The sequence below is a fragment of the Equus caballus genome, chromosome 14 (assembly GCF_041296265.1).
Source record: "Equus caballus isolate H_3958 breed thoroughbred chromosome 14, TB-T2T, whole genome shotgun sequence".
Classification (NCBI taxonomy): Eukaryota; Metazoa; Chordata; class Mammalia; order Perissodactyla; family Equidae; genus Equus; species Equus caballus.
The window spans coordinates 109,176,172-109,191,905 of record NC_091697.1 but is presented as its reverse complement, the minus strand read 5'-3'; the positions used below and the strand labels follow the sequence as shown (position 1 = coordinate 109,191,905).

General features: G+C 55.5%; 1 protein-coding gene across 20 annotated transcripts in view; it reads left to right on the top strand.

The window, feature by feature from the left end:
* OBSCN (obscurin, cytoskeletal calmodulin and titin-interacting RhoGEF) overlaps positions 1 to 15,734 on the top strand; it is a 153,988-nt gene that overhangs the window by 104,966 nt on the left and 33,288 nt on the right. For all 20 annotated transcript variants that reach the window (XR_002799903.2, XM_070233572.1, XM_070233571.1 and 17 more), the window contains 16 exons: positions 748 to 1,618; positions 2,201 to 2,479; positions 9,260 to 9,338; positions 9,559 to 9,680; positions 9,846 to 10,043; positions 10,646 to 10,678; positions 10,942 to 11,040; positions 11,198 to 11,416; positions 11,875 to 11,947; positions 12,272 to 12,339; positions 13,277 to 13,396; positions 13,527 to 13,666; positions 14,022 to 14,222; positions 14,339 to 14,421; positions 14,661 to 14,834; positions 15,562 to 15,718. Coding sequence is in view for 19 of the 20 variants with exons in the window: in XM_070233572.1 (XP_070089673.1) it covers positions 748 to 1,618; positions 2,201 to 2,479; positions 9,260 to 9,338; positions 9,559 to 9,680; positions 9,846 to 10,043; positions 10,646 to 10,678; positions 10,942 to 11,040; positions 11,198 to 11,416; positions 11,875 to 11,947; positions 12,272 to 12,339; positions 13,277 to 13,396; positions 13,527 to 13,666; positions 14,022 to 14,222; positions 14,339 to 14,421; positions 14,661 to 14,834; positions 15,562 to 15,718 (2,916 nt within the window). In the remaining variant the exon portion in view is untranslated. The remainder of the gene's footprint in view (positions 1 to 747; positions 1,619 to 2,200; positions 2,480 to 9,259; positions 9,339 to 9,558; positions 9,681 to 9,845; positions 10,044 to 10,645; positions 10,679 to 10,941; positions 11,041 to 11,197; positions 11,417 to 11,874; positions 11,948 to 12,271; positions 12,340 to 13,276; positions 13,397 to 13,526; positions 13,667 to 14,021; positions 14,223 to 14,338; positions 14,422 to 14,660; positions 14,835 to 15,561; positions 15,719 to 15,734) is intronic.

The window sequence follows — 15,734 nt, the reverse complement described above, 5'->3', positions numbered from 1 at the left end:
ATCTGTGTTTCTGTCCATTCATCCACACATCATACATCCATCCACCTATCCACTCACCCGTCCATCTATTCATCCACCATTCCTGCACACATTCACCCATTCATAGGGTTACCTGTCAGCCTATCCATCTCTTCATCCACTCATCTACCTACCCATCTGTTCATCTATCCATCCATTTACCCAACCATCTATCCATCCATTGACCACTTCTGCACTTGTTTATCTGTTCATACGTTGATCCGTCAGTCTGTGTACCCACCTGTCCTTTCAACTGTCCATCTGTTTGTCATCCACCTGTCCAACTATCTACCTATCCACCTATCCATCATGTACCCATGACACCCCTTCACCTATCCTTTTTCCTTCTACTCACCTCTCCACCCCCCATGCATCCATCCAATCCACTTACCCATCCACCATCCACCTGGCTGTTGAAACTTTTTTCTGAAGAGCTGGAACTGGTTTCTCTGGTGCGTTCCTCACAACTCTCTCAGTCCTGACCAGGGTGACCATGTGAACTGATTTCAGGGAGGGTGGGCTTGCTTTGTGGCAATAGCAGGAGCCAGGCATACCGGCTCAATGAAGGTAGTGTGGTTGCCAGCAGGTAGGGAGGCAGAGTGGCATGCAGGGGGGAGATGTGGAGCTGGGGTGGGAGACCGGCCCCTGCTCCCAGCCCTGCCCTGTGTTGCCCTGCTCCATCCTTCCTCAACCCGGGCTTCGGTTTTCCTGCTTTACCTGTACATACAGGTTGGGGTCCCAGAAGCCCCGTCTGAGAAGCCGCAGAAGCAGCAGGAGCAGCCGGCCACAGTGTGCCCACCGCCAGGAGACCTGAGGGTGGAGGACCTGGGTGCCCCATCCATGGACCAGGCAGCTGTGAAGATCCAGGCTGCCTTCAAGGGCTACAAGGTCCGGAAGGAGCTGAAGCAGCAGGAGGGGCCTGTGTTTTGCCGCACATTTGGGGATGTTGAGGCACAGGTGGGGGATGTCCTGCGTCTGGAGTGTGTGGTGTCCAGCAAGGCGGACGTGCATGCCCGCTGGCTCAAGGATGGTGTGGAGCTGACTGACGGCCGGCACTACCACATCGACCAGCTTGGGGACGGCACCTGCTCTCTGCTGGTCGCTGGCCTGGGCCATGCGGACGCCGGCCACTACACCTGTCAGGTGAGCAGCAAGTTTGGCCACGTGTCCCACAGCGCCCGCGTGGTGGTCAGCGGGACGGAGAGTGAGGCCGAGAGTTCCTCCGGGGGCGAGCTGGACGATGCCTTCCGCCGGGCCGCCCGGCGGCTGCACCGCCTCTTCTGCACCAAGGGCTCGGCCGAGGTTTCAGATGAAGAGATCTTCCTCAGTGCGGACGAGGGCACCGCAGAGCATGAGGAGCCTGGGGACTGGCAGACCTACCATGAAGACGAGCACTGCATCTGCATCCGCTTCGAGGAGGTTGCTGAGGCCCAGCAGGCGGCCACCCGCTTCCAGGAGATGTTTGGCACGATGGGCATTGGAGTGGACATCAGCCTCTTGGAACAGAGGCCTCGGGGGGTGGAGATGCGCATTGGCAGGGTGGCCCCAGCCCCTGCAGCACCTCCGGAGACAGTGCCCAGCTTGCTGACCCCAGAGGCTGGTGAGTCTGCAAGCCACCTGAATTGGGGTGGGGAGAGAGGAAGGGCAAAGCTGAGCACTCGGGGAGTTGGCTGGGCTCAAGCTTCAGGCCGTTTACGGATGCAACCCACTGGGCTGGGAAGGCCCCTGACTTTGGGGTTAGACAGAGCTCAACTTACATCCCACCTCTGCCTATGACTAGCTAGCTTCTCTGAGCGTCATCTGTGAAACAAGTACGTGAATACTGACTTCCTAGAGGTTTTGGTCACCTGCACCATCATGTCTTGAGATCTCTCTTCTCCAGTTCTGAGCCACTCTTGCATCTCCAGTCCCTGATGCCCAGCCCACACGACCTTGGTCTCCCCTTTACCTCCCCCTCCTCCCTGTTTCTCATCTGCTGTCCCTCTGGCCTCACGGTAGCTCAGGAACCAGGCTGGCAGAGAGAAGATTCTCCTGGAGAATGGGGAGAAGCGTTTAGCCACTGGGTCTGCAGCACTCCCATGGGAATGGGTGCTGTGCAGATCGTGCACATGGAACCGTGGCAGCTGGGGCAACTAGGGGGAGCCCAGGGCTAACTCCTGGCATGCCCTCCTGTCCCTCCCAGCCCCCGTGTTCCTGACCGAGCTGCAGAATCAGGAGGTGCTTGACGGGTACCCTGTGAGCTTCGACTGTGTGGTGACGGGCCAGCCGGTGCCCAGTGTGCGCTGGTTCAAGGATGGGAGGGTGCTGGAGGAGGATGACCACTACATGATCAGTGAAGACCAGCAGGGTGGCCACCAGCTCATCATCACAGCTGTGGTGCCGGCAGACATGGGCGTCTACCGTTGCCTGGCCGAGAACAGTGCAGGCGTGTCCTCCACCAAGGCAGAGCTCCGCGTGGACCGTGAGTGCCACGGCCGGGGTTTGATGGCCCCAGGGTGGGCGGCATGGGGACTCCAGCTGGGAGGGACAGTGCTGGGTTGGAGGATGGTCAGGAGAGCGTTGGTCTTGGCCAGACAGGAACTGGGGCCTCAATGTCTTGTGGCCAATGGAGAGTTCTCTGGGAGCCCCCTGGGGTGGGGTGGGAGCCTTGTCTCCTTGAGAGGCATCCAGGCTGGGGAGGAGCCCAGCAAGGTTTGGAGGCGCCCCAGGGCATGGTGGGTGGTTAATGTCACTGTGGGATAACAAGAAATGCTCATTTGGTCTTTATCCCTGGTTCCTGGCCTGCAGCTCCTAAGTCCTTTAAAAATTCCTGAGTGACAAGGGTGGGTGGTGTCCTTCGTTCTAATGTGGTGACTCCTGCTGGGCCCCTAGACAGCTTCAGGATGGAGAATGGTTGCCAGGACCCCTACAAATACGTCCACTAATTTTTGGCAGAAGTGCAAAAGCAATTAATTGAAGGAATAGAATTTCAACAGATGGTGTGGAGTAATTTGGACATTCATAGGCAAAAAAAGTAACGTCGACCTTATCTGAAAGTTAACTCAAAGTGGGTTACGTACTTAAAGGTAAAGTATAAAACTGTGAAACTTGCAGAAGAACAACAGGAGGAAATCTTCAGCACCTAAGACTTCTGAGACTTGGTAGTAAAGCAACACCTGTGAAAGAAAGAGTGGTAAACTGGACCTCTTCAGAGTTAAACACTCCTGCTCTGAGAAAGACTCGGTGTTAGGAAGGAGGAAGTATCTGCAAACCACAGGTCTAATAAAGGGCTTTTCTCTAAAGTGTATGAAGAATGCTCAACATTAAACAGTAAAATATTATTCAAATCCAGTTAGGATAGGAGAAAGGACACGTCGGGACATTCTGTGGGAGGGTGCACAGGTGCAGCTGGGCCCACGGAAGGTGCTCAGCATCATGTGCCGTCAGGGAGAGGCAGAGCAAAGCCCCAGCGGGATGTCACTGTGCGCTGATCAGGATGGCTAGAGTAAGAAGTGGTGACAGCCCCAAATGCAGATGAGCACACAGAGGAACGGGATCCCCCATGCACTGCTGGTGGCGTGTAAAATGGGGCAGCCACTCTGGAAACAGTGTGGCAGTTTCTCACAAAACTAACCATGTAGTTACCGTACAACCCAACAATTGCTTTTTGGGGCATTTACCCCAGAAAAATGAAAACACAAATTCATAATAAAACCTGTACCCAAATGCTCATAGCAGCTTTATTCCTAGTAGTCAAAAACTGGTAACGACCCAGCTGTCTTTGAGCAGGTGAATGGTTAAACTGTGGACGGCTGTCCTACGGAGTAGACTTGGCAAGGAAAAGGAACGCGTTATTGACATGTGCAGCAGTGATAAAACAGCATTTTATTGCGCAAAATTAAACACATACACTCAATGGAGTTTGGGTGAAACTTGTGAAATCGGAACAAGGTCAAGGGACATATCAATGTCCCCTTTTATAGTTATGAGAGGAGTTAACGTTGCTGGAACCTGGGTGAAGAGTGCGTGGGATCTCTGTTATTTCTTAGAACAGCATGAGGATCTACAATTCTCTCAAAATAAAAAGGAAAAAAGCTGTTAAAAAACTCAACAAGAACAACATACCAAGAATAAAGAGGAAACAACCTGGCGAAGATCATTTCTAACATGTGAACTTGAGGGTTTTTTTTAAAAGCAAAGAACAAAAAAAGGGTCACAAAAGAACAACAAAAAAGCCAATGTATGAAATAAAAAGTTGAACTGATATGTGAAGAAATGCAAATCAAAAACATAATTTTGTCATTCAAACTTCCAAAGATTTTAAAAAAGATAATGAGTGTTATTCTCAGGGGTTTCAGTAAGTGACAATTTACAGCTGCTGGTAAACAAATGTATATTAATGATACAAGTTTTCCATGAAGAATTTTACCAAAACAAGTGTTTTAGACAGCTGTACATCCCCAAAAATATTAGATGAACAAAAATATGTGTAAGTCTCTTGAATTGTAGTTTTTTATATTAGCAAATAAAAACCTAATCTGGATGTCTACTAGCAAGGAATTGGTTAAACACTTTATGATAAAAACCCCACAACAATAACAACAGGTTGATCACCTTAAATAAGAACCCATCTTATCTATTTTTGCAGGCCATTCTCTTTCCATGCTTTCCATTCTGTTGTGTACATCCAGATTTCCATCTGGTGTCACTTACTTTCTGCTTGAAGGATGTCTTTTAACATTATTTTTTGTAGTATGGGTATGCTGGAATTCTTTCTTTTGTATGTCTGAAAAAATGTGTTTATTTCGCTTTTGTTTTTGAAAGATATTTTTGCTGGTACAGTATTTCTTTCCATACTTGAGTGATGTGGCTCCACCAGCTGCTAGCGTGCATGTTTCCACTGAGAAGTATGATGTCGTTCTTGTCTTTGCTTCTCTGTACGTAAATTGTCTTTTCTATTGGGATTTTAAAGTGTTTAGATGTTTGCACACCATAAAATTCACCATTTTAAAATGTGCAATGTAGTGGTTTTCATGTATTCACAAGGTTGTGCAACCATCACTACCATCTAATTCCAGAACCCTTCCATCATCCCAGAAAGAAACCCCATACCCACTGTCCCTCACTCCCCAGTCCCCTGGAAACCACTAAACTTCCTGTCTCTTTGGGTTTGCCTGTTCTGAATATTTCATGTAAATGGAGTCATATGATATGTGGCCTTTTGTGTCTGACTTCTGTCACTGGGCATGTTTCCAAGGTCCATCCATGTTGTAGCATGTGTCAGTACTTCATTCCTTTTTATGACTGAAAAATACTCCATTGTGTCTGGACTGATCAAGCACACATTGGACGATGTTTATCCATTGATCCTTTGGGCTATTACGAATAATACTGCTGTGAACACTCATGTACCAGTTTTCGTGTGGACGTCTGTTTTCACTTCTCTTGGGTGTATACCTAGGAGTGGAATTACTGGATCATAGGGTGACCCTATGTTTAACTTTTAGGTAGTGATGGTTGCACAATCTTGTGAATACATTAAAACCACTACACTGCACATTCTAAAATGGTAACTGTTTTCCACGGTGGCTGCCCCATTTTATATTCCCATCAACAATGTACGAGGGTTCCAATTTCTCCACATCCTCACCAGCACTTGTTATTGTTCACCTTTTCCATAATAGCCATCCTAAAGTGGGTGGAGCGGTATCTCATATGGTTTTGTTTTGCATTTCCCTAATGACCAATGATGGTGAGCATCCTTTCGTGTGCTTATTGGCCCTCTGTATATCTTGTTTGGAGAAATATCTGTTCAAATCCTTTGTGCATTGTTAAATTGGGTTATTTGTCTTTTGATTTTGAGTTGTTAGAGCTCTTCATTGTGCGGGGTACTAGCACATATCAGATAGGTGATCTGTTGTCTATTATCAGATGGATGATTTTGAATATTTTCTCCCATTCTGTGGCCTATTTTTTCCCTTTCTTGATAGTGTCCTATGATGCATAAAGGTTCTTAATTTTGAGCAAGTCCAATTTATCCACGTTTTCTTAGTTTCCTAGTTCTTTAGTTGTCGTGTCTAAGAATCCATTGCCTAGTCCAAAGCTATAAAGATTTACACCTGTGTTTCTTCTAAGAGTTTTATAGTTTGAGCTCTTATATTTAGGTCTTTGGTCCATTTTGAGTTAATTTTGGTATATGGTATGAGGTAAGGGCCCAAATTCATTCTTTTAATGTGGATATCCAGTTGTCCTAGTACCATTTGTTGAAAAGACTATTTTCTTCCATAAAGTTGTCTTGGAATTCTTGTCAAAAGCTAATCTCCATTAAATGTATGGATTTATTTCTAGGCTCTCAATTCTGTCCCATTGATCTAAACGTCTCTCTTTATGCCAGGGGCTGCACTGTCTTGATTAGTGTAGCTTTGTAGTAAGTTTTGAAACCTAGATGCGTGAGTCCTCCAACTTCATTCTTTTTCAAGATTGTTTTGAATTTTCTGGGTCTCTTGCATTTTTATATAAGTTTTAGGATCAGCTTGTCAATTTCTGCAAAAATGGTCTCAATATTTTTTGATTCCTTTTTATCATTGGTTTTGAGTAATTTGATTATGCTTTTTTTGATGTACTTTTCTTCATGTTTCCTTGTGCTTGCAGTTAATTGAGCTTCTTGGTATTTGGTGTTTATAATTTTCGTTAAGTTTGGATTTTTTGTTGGCCATTACTTCTTCAAAGGTTTTTGCTTTCCCCCCTCATTTGGGGACCTCAGTTACACGTATGTCAAGCCGCTTGAAGTTGTTCCACTGCTCACGGGTACTCTTTTCGCTCTTTAAGTTTCTTTTTACTCTGTGCGTTTCATTCTGGGCTTTTACGTCCATGACTCTTTTCCTGTGTGACGAGTAGTCTGCTTTTCATCCTGCCCCTTGTATTTTTTTTATCTTTAGAAATTCCACTGAAGTCTTTTTAATATATTCTATGTCTCTACTTAACTTTTCCAACACATAAGATACAGTTCTGTGCCTGTTTTAATGTCCATCTCTGCTGTTCTAACATCTGTCAGTCTGGGTCGGTTCTGGCTGAGTGACTTTCTCCACGTTCTGGGTCCTGTTTTCCTGCTTCCTCGCGTGTCTTGTGCTCCCTGACTGGATGCCTGACACTGAGTCTGACCCTGCTGGGAGCCGGGTATTTTGTGTTTCTGCAGGTCCTGTGGGGCTTGTTCTGGTTACAGTGAGTCTCTGGGAAGCAGTTCCATCCTTTTGGGTCTGGCTGTGTGGTTGTCGGGCGGGGCTGAGGCTGGTCCTCCCCTCTCCTGGGGCGAGAGCTTTCCTGAGCCCTCTGCCACTGCCCTGTGGACTGTTTCCAGCCCAACTGTGCAGCCTTCTGTTTCTCCGGCTCCGTTTCCTCTAGCCCTGTCACGTGGCTCTTTCCTCACGTGCGGTGCAAATCTGTCCTCTGCTGAGTCCTCCAGGGACGGGGTCCTCTCTGTGCAGCTTTCTCTTCTCTGGTTTTCTGTCCTATGGGCTCCAGCTGCCGTCGTCTCCCAGGACATCAGCTCTGTCTCCTCAACTCAGGATCTGTCTCAGTTTCCCCTCCTGGGCCTGGAAACGCAAGGCAGGGAGCTTGGGCAATCATGGGGCTCACTTCTATTTCTTCTCTCTAATGGATCACTGTCCTTCACTCACTTAATGCCCAGTGACCCGAAAACCATTCGGATGATTGTGTACCCAATTCCAAAGTAAGGGTTCTTTCCCCACTCCGTGCAGTTCTGCGACTGCAGTGGGGCTCCCACCATTCACCTGCGTTCTGACACCATCCATCTGGACACAGCGTCAGACCCCACAGATAAGGGGCTCGGTCCGCGAGACCGCCCCACTGCAGTTGCCAGCCCCAAGTCCGGGCATCACCTGTGCTCCTGACCACGGGCTCCAGAATAGAGGCTCCCCGACCCCTCCCCGGTTGCTGGAGCGGCTCACAGAACTCAGGAAACATTTCTCTTGCTAGATTGCTCGTTTCTGTGAAAGCATATAACTCAGAACCGTCAGATGCAGAGACACATGGGGCAGGCCTGGGGAAGGGGCTCCGTGCTCCCACGCCCTCTCCAAGCACACCACCCTCCTCCCAGCACCTCCACGTGCCCACCGACCTGCAGGCTCTCGGAACCGTCCTTTTGGGTCTTCTGGGGGCTCCATCACACAGACTGATCAAATCATGGGCCACTGGTGATTGATTGAAGCTCCAGCCCCTCCCCTCCACGGGTCTGTTGTGGGACTGAAAGCTCCAGCCTCTAATCACGGGGTCTCTACCCCTGGGGACCAGCCCCATCCTCAAGGGCTGTCCAGAGTCACCTCATTAGCATAAGCTCAGGTGTGGTTGACAGGCTTGTCCTGACTGTCAAGACCCCTTTATCGCTCTCATCACAGGAGAGTCCAGGGGTTTTGGGAGCTCCGTGCCAGGAATGGGACAAGACCAAGTGTATATTCCTACTGTAGATCACAGCATCCCAGGCATACTCCGTATCTTCTCTTTGTTTGTTTTGGTGGTTTCAGTGGGGAGGGTGTCTTAGTTCGGCGGCTGTAATGAAGCACCATAGACCGAGAGGCTTATAAACGACAGTTTACTCCTCACGGTCTGGAGGCTGGAAGTCAGAGTCAGGGAGCCAGCGTGGTGGGCTCTGCTGAGGACTCTCTTCAGAGTTGCCAACAACTGTCTCCCCGTGGCCTCACGTGGTGGTGGAGGGAGGAGCTCTCTGGGGTCTCTCTTATAAGGCACTGATCCCATCCTGGGGGCTCCACCCCTGACCTCAGCACCTCCCAAAGGCCTCATCTCCCCATACCATGATGTTGGGGTGAGGATTCAGCTTGTGAATTTTGGGGGACACAGACGTTCAGCCCGTAACAGAGGGCAAACCCAGTCCCTGTTCCTCCATCCTGGTGGCTGTGGTTCTGAGGCCTGTACATGCCGTCCTTGCTTTCCACTGCAGTGGGACTGGGAGACGCTGCCACTAACCCTGCTTGCCATTTATGAAGCCCAGAATCGCCTGGTATCTACAATTTGTTGGGTCTTACAGTCAGTTACAGGCCTGGAAACATGACGGGCACAGCATGGGGGCGGGGAGGGGCCACAGGGTAGCTGTGTCCCCTGAGACTTCTGACTCAGGCATGCGAGTGGCTCCCAGGGATGGCTGTGCAGTGGAAACCTGGTGGCCTCTAGGGGGCCGTGTGGGGGCAGATGGGTGCAGGCCTTGCTCCAGCTGCCCTTTCATCCCCAGTGACCAGCACAGACTACGAGACGGCCGCTGATGCTACCGAGACGTCATCCTACTTCAGCGCCCAAGGCTACCTGTCCAGGTGGGGCCACACAGAGGCGGCAATGCCAGCCAGCTGGCAGTCCTGGGCCCTGGGGTGGGGGTGGCGGAGCTGGATTGGAATGACAGAATCAAAGTCCTAGAGCCTTCAGCCAGGATGCACCAGCCAATGGGACCTCAAAAGCTATCTGTACCTGACCCTGGCCCCCTCCTGCCTCCTCACTGGTGCACTTCACGTTGCCCTTCTCTGTTCTCCCTGCCAGCCGTGAGCAGGAGGGCACGGAGTCCTCAGAGGAGGGGCAGCTGCCCCAGGTGGTGGAGGAGCTGAAAGACCTCCAAGTGGCCCCTGGCACTCGCCTGGCCAAGTTCCAACTCAAAGTCAAAGGTGAGGGGGAGGGGGCAGAGGGCCAGGAGCTGCCTCCCCCCAGCAGAGATCGGGTGGTCCCCTGCAGCCCAGGGGTCTCTGAGGCACCCCCTCCCTGGGCCATGTGGAGGGCAGAGTGCCCACTGGCTGACAGCTCTGTGCTGACCTCTCCCCTTGTGGCCCCAGGCTACCCAGCCCCCCGCCTGTACTGGTTCAAAGATGGGCAGCCCCTGACGGCATCTGCGCACATCCGCATGGCTGACAGGAAGACCCTGCACACCCTGGAAATCCTCTCGGTCACCAGCGAGGATGCCGGCCAGTACTCGGCCTATATCAGCAACACTGTGGGCGCTGCCTACTCGTCTGCTCGGCTGCTGGTCCGAGGTGGGTGGTGGGGGACCCGGCAAAGGCTGGCGTCCACACCGGGCTGATATCCACCCACATGCTGGCTGGGGCCGAGCCCAGCAGTCATCACCCCATATGCAGAAGCCTCACAGGTGGCCAGAAGCCGGCCCCAGGGAGCGCGTGCCCCCGGGGGCATGGGGCCCATGCACGCTGACCGGGCAGGCATGCTGGCTGGTGAGGTAGACCCAGGCGAGCATGTGGCCCCCAATAGACTGTTAGGAATAGAGATCCGAAGTTCCTCATTCTCCAGAGTTCTGAGCACTGCAGGGTGACTCCATATCTGTGCCCCGACCCACCCTGGACACAGGGCTCAGCGCCACCTGGGCCCCTTCAGTGTGACGTCCAAGTGCTGGCCCTAGGGTGACAACCCCGATTCCTGGGGTTGCACAGAGTCTGGTCCATGTGGCCTCTTGTCTCTCCACACCTGAGTGTGAATTCCAGGGCTGCACAGCCAGGCTCAGGAGAAGTGCTGTGCAGGAGCGGGCGGGCCGCCCTCGGCAACCACGCTCCACCCAGCAGCCCCACCAGCCCAGGGAGGGAGGCGCCTTCAGCCGCAGTTCTGACTTCTATGCCTCTTTTAGGCCCCAACGAACCAGAAGAGAAGCCGGCGTCTGGTGAGCCGCCTCTCCACGGGCAGAAGGAGGGGGGAGGGGGGCAGTGGGCACTTGGGGCTTTGCGAGAGTGTGTGAGGGGTGACCTCGTGGGTGGGCGGGGGGGCCTGAGCAGGTGGGGGCCAGGCCGTGGAAGTGGGACCACACCAGGGGCCCCTTGAGACCACGGAGCCCACCCCACACACAGAGCCAGGACTCTGTGCTGGCTGTTCCGCTGCACTGGGACACGGTGTGTGTTCCCCACCAGCTGCCCCGTGTCTCCCCAGATGTGCAGCAACAGCTGGTGCCGCCCCGCTTCCTGGAGAAGTTCACCCCCAAGAAGGTGAAAAAGGGTGCCAGCATCACCTTCTCCGTGAAGGTCGAAGGTAGGGCGCTCCGGCTCCCGTCCCTACTGAGGACCCCAGGAGGTTCAGAGCAGATCCTGTGTCCCCACTGAGGCCCCAGGAGGCTCAGAGGCAATCCCCTTTCCCATACCCTGCCTCCCAGTTGGGGGGTGACTGCACTGTCCACTCCTGCCTGCAGGTCGCCCCACCCCGGCGGTGCACTGGCTGCGGGAGGAGGCCGGTGAGGGCGTGCTGTGGATTGGCCGTGACACGCCAGGCTACACGGTGGCCAGCTCCGGGCAGCAGCACAGCCTGGTCCTGCTGGATGTGGGCCGACAGCACCAGGGCTCCTACACCTGCATCGCTAGCAATGCTGCAGGCCAGGCCCTCTGCTCTGCCAGTCTGCATGTCTCCGGCCGTGAGTGGGAGTGGATGGCCGGTGGGGTGTGGGAGGGGGTCCAGGGCCTCCTAGGGGCAGGCTGCCCCTCCCCAGACCCCTCTCCCCTTGGCCCAGCCAGAGCTGGCGAGATCTGAGTGCAGAGCCCCAGGGGCCAGCTCCTATCCCCTGCCCTGTGGGCTCCGCTTAGCTGGCCAAGACCCTTCCAGAAGCCCCCTGCTGCCCCGAGTGGTTTCTTCATGGGCCCTCAGCCCCTCTGAGGCCTGGCGAGTCAAGCACGGAACCTGTTCCTGTCCCCACCCCCAGTGGGGGAACTGTGGCCCGAGCTGGGACGCTGGGCACAGCTCCTCCTCAGGGCTCTGGATGAACAGGGTCAAGGCCTCTGGGGTGGCCTAGACATCGTGGGCAGGGGTCCCGATCGGAATCAGCTCAGCAGAGGCCAGGGTGTCATCTGCTGGCTCACCTCGCTCTCCTGACAGTGTCCAAGGAGGCAGGGGCGGTGGAGGAGCAGGCTGGGGTGAAGGAGGCCCTCATGTCCACCTTCCTGCAGGGGTGAGTGGGGGCTGCCCAGAGCTGGCCGGCCATGGTGGGGCCGGGGGCAGGGGCCTGGGAGTGGGGTCAGTGCTGCAGCTGGGCAGGGAAACCTACCCTGGACCGCAGCCCAGCTCTGCCCTTTGAAGGCAGGGTGGCTTGGGCCAGCCCCTGTCCCTCTCTTTGCCTCAATTTCCCCATCGCAAAAGAAGTGCTTTCCGGGGCCCTGACTGTGGCATCCCAGCCCCCTGTCCCCAGACCCTCTTCCTCTCAGAAGCTCCCGCCCATGGGTGCGGGGAGGTGGGGTCCACCCCAGGCCCCTCAGGACACCCCTCCCTCCTTTAGGACCCAAGCCGTCTTCGCACAGATGTCAGAATCTGCAGGTTTCACCGACCTTGCCGGGCAGAGGAAAGGTACCAGCTGGGTGGTATTCGCAGGGCCAGGGTGGCCGAGGGCCCCGATGCCGGGGTGGGATGTGGAGGTGGCTACCCAGCCAGCAGGCCCCAGTCCCACGAGGCTCCTCCCAGACCGTGTGGCCCCAGAAATGCCTGCTTGTGTAGCTCTGAGCTGGGGCTCTCTGCCCCTCGTGACCCTGCCTCTGAGCCTTGGTTGGTCTTGGGGCCGTTTCTGAGCCTTGTGGATCTGGGAGCCCGAGGGGCCATGGGGATCCTGTAGCCTGGGCTCAGGGCTCATGTGTAACAGGCTGTTCCATGTACCGCCCCCCGCAGCCCCCTCGTTCACCCTTAACCCTGACTCTGCACAAAACATCCTGCTTCTGTCACGCAGACTCCAAACCTCCAAATCTCAGGTCCCCCAGCCCTCAGGCCAAGATTTGGGGCCCTGCCCCTGCCTCAGTGTCCAGAACCTGCCCTTGTCTCCTGCCATCTGGCTGAGCTGCCCCTGCCCCGTCCTGAGCCCCTTCCCAGACCAGCGGCCCAGTGGCCACTGAGAAAGGAGGCTGCACAGACCCTGCCATGGCCCCGTGGCTCAAAGCTCCTGCCCCAGCTCGATGGCCGGCCTGGCCTCTACCCAGCATGGCTCTCAGTGCCTTGACCGCTGTGCCCCCGGCTGGCTGCTGCCTCCTGGCCACTTGGTGTCCTTGACTGCCCACTGTCCCCCTGCCCGGACACTCCCCTGCGTTCACAGCCCCTCTGCCTGTCACACCTCGGCTCAGATGCCCTTGAGCCAACCCAGCCCCTAGTCCTGGTCAGCCCTCCCTGCTTCCAGTGGCACTGGCCCCAGGCCTGTGCATCCTCATCTCCTCGGACTCCTGAGCCCAGGACGGGCTGGAGGGGTGCTTGGGCACGTCTGTGGAGCATATGGCTGGCTGAGCTAGAGTTTGGACCCCAGGAGAGCCCCCGGTGATGGAGGCCCGCAGCCACCTGTCCCTGGCTGAGGTGGGCACGGAGGAGTTCCTGCAGAAGCTGACCTCGCAGATCACAGAGATGGTGTCGGCCAAGATCACGCAAGGTGAGGGCGCTGGGTGAGAGTGAGGTCGGGGGGCTGTGTCCTCTCCCCACCACCCATGCCCTGGAGACCCACGGGGAGAGGGCTTGGGGAGCTGGCCCTTCCCGGGCGTCATGTGCCCTTTGCCCCCCAGCCAAGCTGCAGGTGCCTGGAGGTGACAGCGATGAGGAGTCCAAGACGCCATCTGCGTCCCCCCGGCATGGCCGTTCGCGCCCCTCCTCCAGTGTCCAGGAGTCATCCTCAGAGTCAGAGGACGGGGACTCCCGGGGCGAGGTGCGGGGGCTGGGAGGGGGCAGGGGGCACACACCTGAGTGGCCTACATCATCCCCATGATCCAGAACACCCCGGCACCTCCAGAGCTTCCTCCTTTCCTCTTTGGGGTGGCTCCACCCCATGCCCCTGATAGGGTTTCCATCAACAGAGAGGGGCGGGGCCTATTCTAGGACTTCACAGAATCTCCTCTTAGCTTCTTCTCTCCACTTAGTGCCAGAGGCTCTGCAGTCTGGGGCCTTGGGAGGCCCCCTGGCCCCTCTCCGATCCCCCTCCCTGTGGGGTCTGTGGGGGCTGTCCGGGCTTTGGGAGGTCTGGCTAGCCCTTTCCTGGGTCCGACTAAGCACCCCCCCTACAGATCTTTGACATCTACGTGGTCACGGCTGACTACGTGCCCCTGGGGGCCGAGCAGGACGCCATCTCACTGCGGGAGGGCCAGTACGTGGAGGTGCTGGACTCGGCCCACCCGCTGCGCTGGCTCGTGCGCACCAAGCCCACCAAGTCCAGCCCCTCGCGGCAAGGATGGGTATCCCCTGCCTACCTGGACAAGCGGCTCAAGGTAGTTGGACAGCTGGTGGGGGGTCCCAGGATAGTCGACCCCCCGTGAGGGCGAGAGCCAACCTCACTGGGCAGGGCCAGAGCTCACCACCTGCAACCCCTCCTGTTTCTCACCAGCTGTCACCCGAGTGGGGGCCTGCCGAGGCCCCCGAGTTCCCCGGGGAGGCTGTATCTGAGGACGAGTACAAGACAAGGCTGAGGTGAGGGGTCGTGGGTGGGGGCCACAAGGGGGTTGAGGTCCTGCTGGGCCTCTGAGATGCTAATTCCACAAGAGCCTCCTGGCCAGCCTCATGCCAGTGACACCTGTTTGATGACTCCGTGTGGCGGGTGGCCTTGGGGATGCAGCCATTCTGAAAGTGGGCGGCAGGCTGCACACCACGCGAGGTGCCCCCGGCTCTGAGCTGCGCTCCAGGGCCTGCCCCTGCGTTGTCGCCTGCAGCTCTGTCATCCAGGAGCTGCTGAGCTCAGAGCAGGCCTTCGTCGGCAAGCTGCAGTTCCTGCAGAGCCACCACATACGGCACCTGGACCGCTGCCCCCATGCGCCCCCCGCCGTGGCCAGCCAGAAGGCTGTCATCTTCCGCAACGTGCAGGACATCAGCCACTTCCACAGCAGGTGGGCAGACGGGCAGGCCTACAGTGTGCACACGGGGACACAGACACGCAGAGGTGTATTCACACACCGACACACATGAGGACGTGTATATGCACACGGGAATATTCACATGCTTGCAGACACATGCACCCAGATACAAACACACGTGGACACATGTACTCATGGGGCTGGGACATGCAGGTATGGGCAGGCGTCTAGGAAGGAAAGAACCTTTCTGGACGTGACTTATCTGTTGGCCCCCCACACCCTGTACAAGGACACACGTGTCCTAGGACACAGGCGTGTGCACCAGCTTACCCAGCGAAGTGCCTGCTGCAACCCACGTTCACCGGCACGCCCCAGAAACATGCACACACATAGCTGTGCACACTAGCATGCACACACTAGCGCGCACATACATGCTCTCACACATGGCACACGTACACGGCATACACGCACCTGCATACTTGGGTGCATACATGTACGTGTCACACATGCCTACGTGTGCATGCCGACACACAAGTGCACACCCACACCTGTACACAGGGCATGCATGCACCCTCAGGCACACCCTCACAGACTGTACACGTGTGCCTCCACAGTCCAACACACTCACTCTCACCCGTGGGAACCTGGCCCTGGGCAGGAGCCTGTTTCCTCCCAACTTGAGGGCTCGGGGCTGGGTGTTGGGTCGTGGGTGGGGGTCCTGAGGTCAGCCGTCCCCTGACCGCCGTCCCCTCTGTGGCAGCTTCCTGCGGGAGCTGAAGAGCTGTGACACAGACGATGACGTGGCCATGTGCTTCATCAAGAACCAGGCGGCCTTTGAGAAGTATCTGGAGTTCCTGGTGGGCCGAGTGCAGGCCGAGGCGGTGGTGGTCAGCACGGCCGTGCAGGACTTCTACAAGGTGCCCCCCTGCCCGG